The 2,744-nt window shown below is 30.5% G+C and overlaps 1 protein-coding gene across 1 annotated transcript; it reads right to left on the bottom strand.

Annotated features, from left to right (window-relative positions):
• Window positions 1-1,746: 1,746 nt before the first annotated feature.
• On the bottom strand, window positions 1,747-2,480 carry LOC120068426 (olee1-like protein). The gene is made up of 2 exons (XM_039020192.1): window positions 2,268-2,480; window positions 1,747-2,193 (listed from the first exon to the last, which is right to left on the bottom strand). Exons 1-2 carry the CDS (start codon window positions 2,422-2,424, stop codon window positions 1,850-1,852), a joined length of 501 nt encoding a protein of 166 aa, XP_038876120.1. The 5' UTR covers window positions 2,425-2,480; the 3' UTR covers window positions 1,747-1,849.
• Between the last annotated feature and the right edge of the window lie 264 nt (window positions 2,481-2,744).

Here is a 2,744-nt window from a genome sequence, read left to right as displayed (position 1 = left end):
CCTCCCTCTTTTGTAACACTGCTTTTTCTTTTCTTTTCTTTTTTTCTTTTCTTTTTTTTTTTTTTTTTTTTTTTTTTTTTTTTTTTTTTTGTCATTCAGTCAATTACTCTGCAATCCTCGTTTACACTTCCTCATATGCCAGTCTCGTTCATTCTTTCTCATTTGTTCCAACTAATATTCGGTTTGCATGTTTCGAGGAAGGATTTCTGATTCCATTGCTGCTGCTGAGATGATTACTGGGAGTTTACCATTATACAAGATTAAAAGTTCACCTGATATCTCCACCCCATATTAGATAGTAGGCACTATGATTTTGTAAACTTTTTTTTTTTTTTTTTTTCAATTGATCAAGGTGTTTTGATGTTCTGTTCTTCCTTATTTTTGGTTTTCATCATCAGATGGATTTTTTAGTTTATTGGTGTTTCTTCTTTAGATTCAGAAAGTCTGCCCTATTCTGCAGCAATCTCTACCATTTTTCTTTACCTACAAATTTGCTTGATTCTTCTGAAATAGGAATTATTTTGTTCTTTGCAACCATGGCGTTTTTAAATGTAACTATTCTATGAACAACAATACAACGATTTGAATTGTGTTCACATCTTCCTTATTGCACGATTATTCGTTTTATTAAGGACATAACATGATTTCAAAATCCAAGTCTTTCCACACAACAACAATAACCTAGAAAAGGTCTAATTTGTTATATTTTTCCTTCAAGCTAACTTGTTAAATTGTAATCATAATAACAATTTTATATATGTGCTGCATACAATTTACAATGTAACTAAATGTATACCATATTTGCATGTTTCTGGTGATTTCAAAATGGTTTGTAGATGGTTGGGAAGAACAAATTACAGATGCTGGAACTGACCAGAGAGTTTTTCGTATTTTTTACGGTTATGCACGGACACGATTCTTTATAATACTTGCTGCTATTTGACTGTCAAAAAATAGCTTAATGCACTTTCGACTTTGAACTTTAATTATGTTAATACACCACATGCCATAATAATAAACTACGATCTAAAATTTTAGAAGAATCTAAAAACAGAAATTTGTGAAAATGAAAACTAGAATTTAGAAATTGGATTCTAGTTTATATCATGAACTAATTGTAGTTATCCACTTAAGATAATAAATTATTATTGATTTATTAACATGTTTTATGTTAAAAAAAAAATTTATATAATTATTGTAATGTTAATATTATAGGAAAAATAGAAATTCTAGTCCCTGTGATTTGGAATCAATTAAAATTGAGGTCTTATAGTTTATAATTATTAGAAATATAGTATGTTAATTATATATCTAATTTATTTTTTTTAAAAAAAAATAAAATTTGTATTATATAATGAATTATAAATTAAATTAGATTAAATTTCAAGTTACTACTCTATGTTTTGGACAAAGTTAGTAATTTTGAAATTTAGAATTTAGTTCCTATTGTTTAATATTAACTTCATATAAGAGGTCAAATATATATCCGAAACCAAATAGTCCCTTGTTGTTCGAGAATCAGAGATTTGAAGCAAAGGCATAATAAAACAATCAAAATTGACACTCACGACAGTTCTCTCTCTCTTTTTTTTTTTTTTTTTAATCATTTTTCCTCGATTTTTTGTTGCATTTTTTTTGAGTAAATACTATAGAATATTGATTATGTTGAAATTACTTATTTAGATATAAATACTGTCCTTAAGGGGACATTCATGATCTCATATATAGTTGGATGTGTTTATGATGATATATGAAATTGATGCAAAAAAATGAATTAAGAAGTAGTAGTAATTAAATAATATTAATATTAATAGAGAGTAAAATGAATGAGAGGAAGGAGCTTAAAAACTCAAACAAGGATTCCCTCATCGTCAAATCCAAGCTCTCTAAGAACTTCCTTACACTCAGGAAGCTTCTCCTTCTTCATAAAAGCGAGCGGATTAGCAAGGCGAACGGGATTTGTGATTCCACTGTTGTTGGTGATACTCACTCTGGCCATGTGCTCGTATTTCTCTACAGATATCTCGTCGCAATCTGGATCATCGCTCTTCACCAACGATACTTCGCACAATTCCTCTTCGTGATCTCCGTCCGCCTCGATGCTGTAGCTTCCGCTCTTATCCGTCACCGCCTCCTTGCTGAACGTCACGCTTCCTCCTTCGATTTCTTTGCATTCCAGCCTCACCGTAGCACCTGTATGTCAATTTCAATTTCAATTTCAATTTCCATTTCAATTTCCATTTCCATTTAGTTATTGTTATTCTTACCCTCGAGGAATTTGCTGACTTTAGTGAAGAATTGAACGCGGCATGTATCGCAATATACTTTTCCCTCCACCAAGAATCGATCCTTCTCGGAGGATGCTAGGGTTAGGAGACACATGAGAGAAAGCCCTGAAACAAGCAAAATTATGGATTTCCCCATTCTTTTTCTTGTTTCTTGTTTCTTTATTTCTTTCTTTCTTCTTTCTTAGTTGTGAGGAAGCGTGATGGTTATGGGGAACGATGGACTCCTCTTTTTATACCTCCATTTTTTGTTGGGTCATTCTTATTTTTAGGACCTCAAACTAATTCTCAACAATACTTCACTTTTTTTAGACTTTTTTTTTTTTTCCCCTAACTTCTTTTTTTAGACGGTTCCTAAAATTATATTATGGTTAGCATTCTTTTTAGGTTAGCATTCTTTTTAGGAAATTATTAAAAAGAAAAAAATGACCTTGTATGAATAACATTAAAAAAAAAAAA

This window comes from Benincasa hispida, chromosome 12, assembly GCF_009727055.1.
Source record: "Benincasa hispida cultivar B227 chromosome 12, ASM972705v1, whole genome shotgun sequence".
In the NCBI taxonomy this organism is placed as follows: Eukaryota; Viridiplantae; Streptophyta; class Magnoliopsida; order Cucurbitales; family Cucurbitaceae; genus Benincasa; species Benincasa hispida.
Note: the sequence above shows the minus strand (reverse complement) of the source record. Positions and strands in the feature narration are given on the sequence as shown.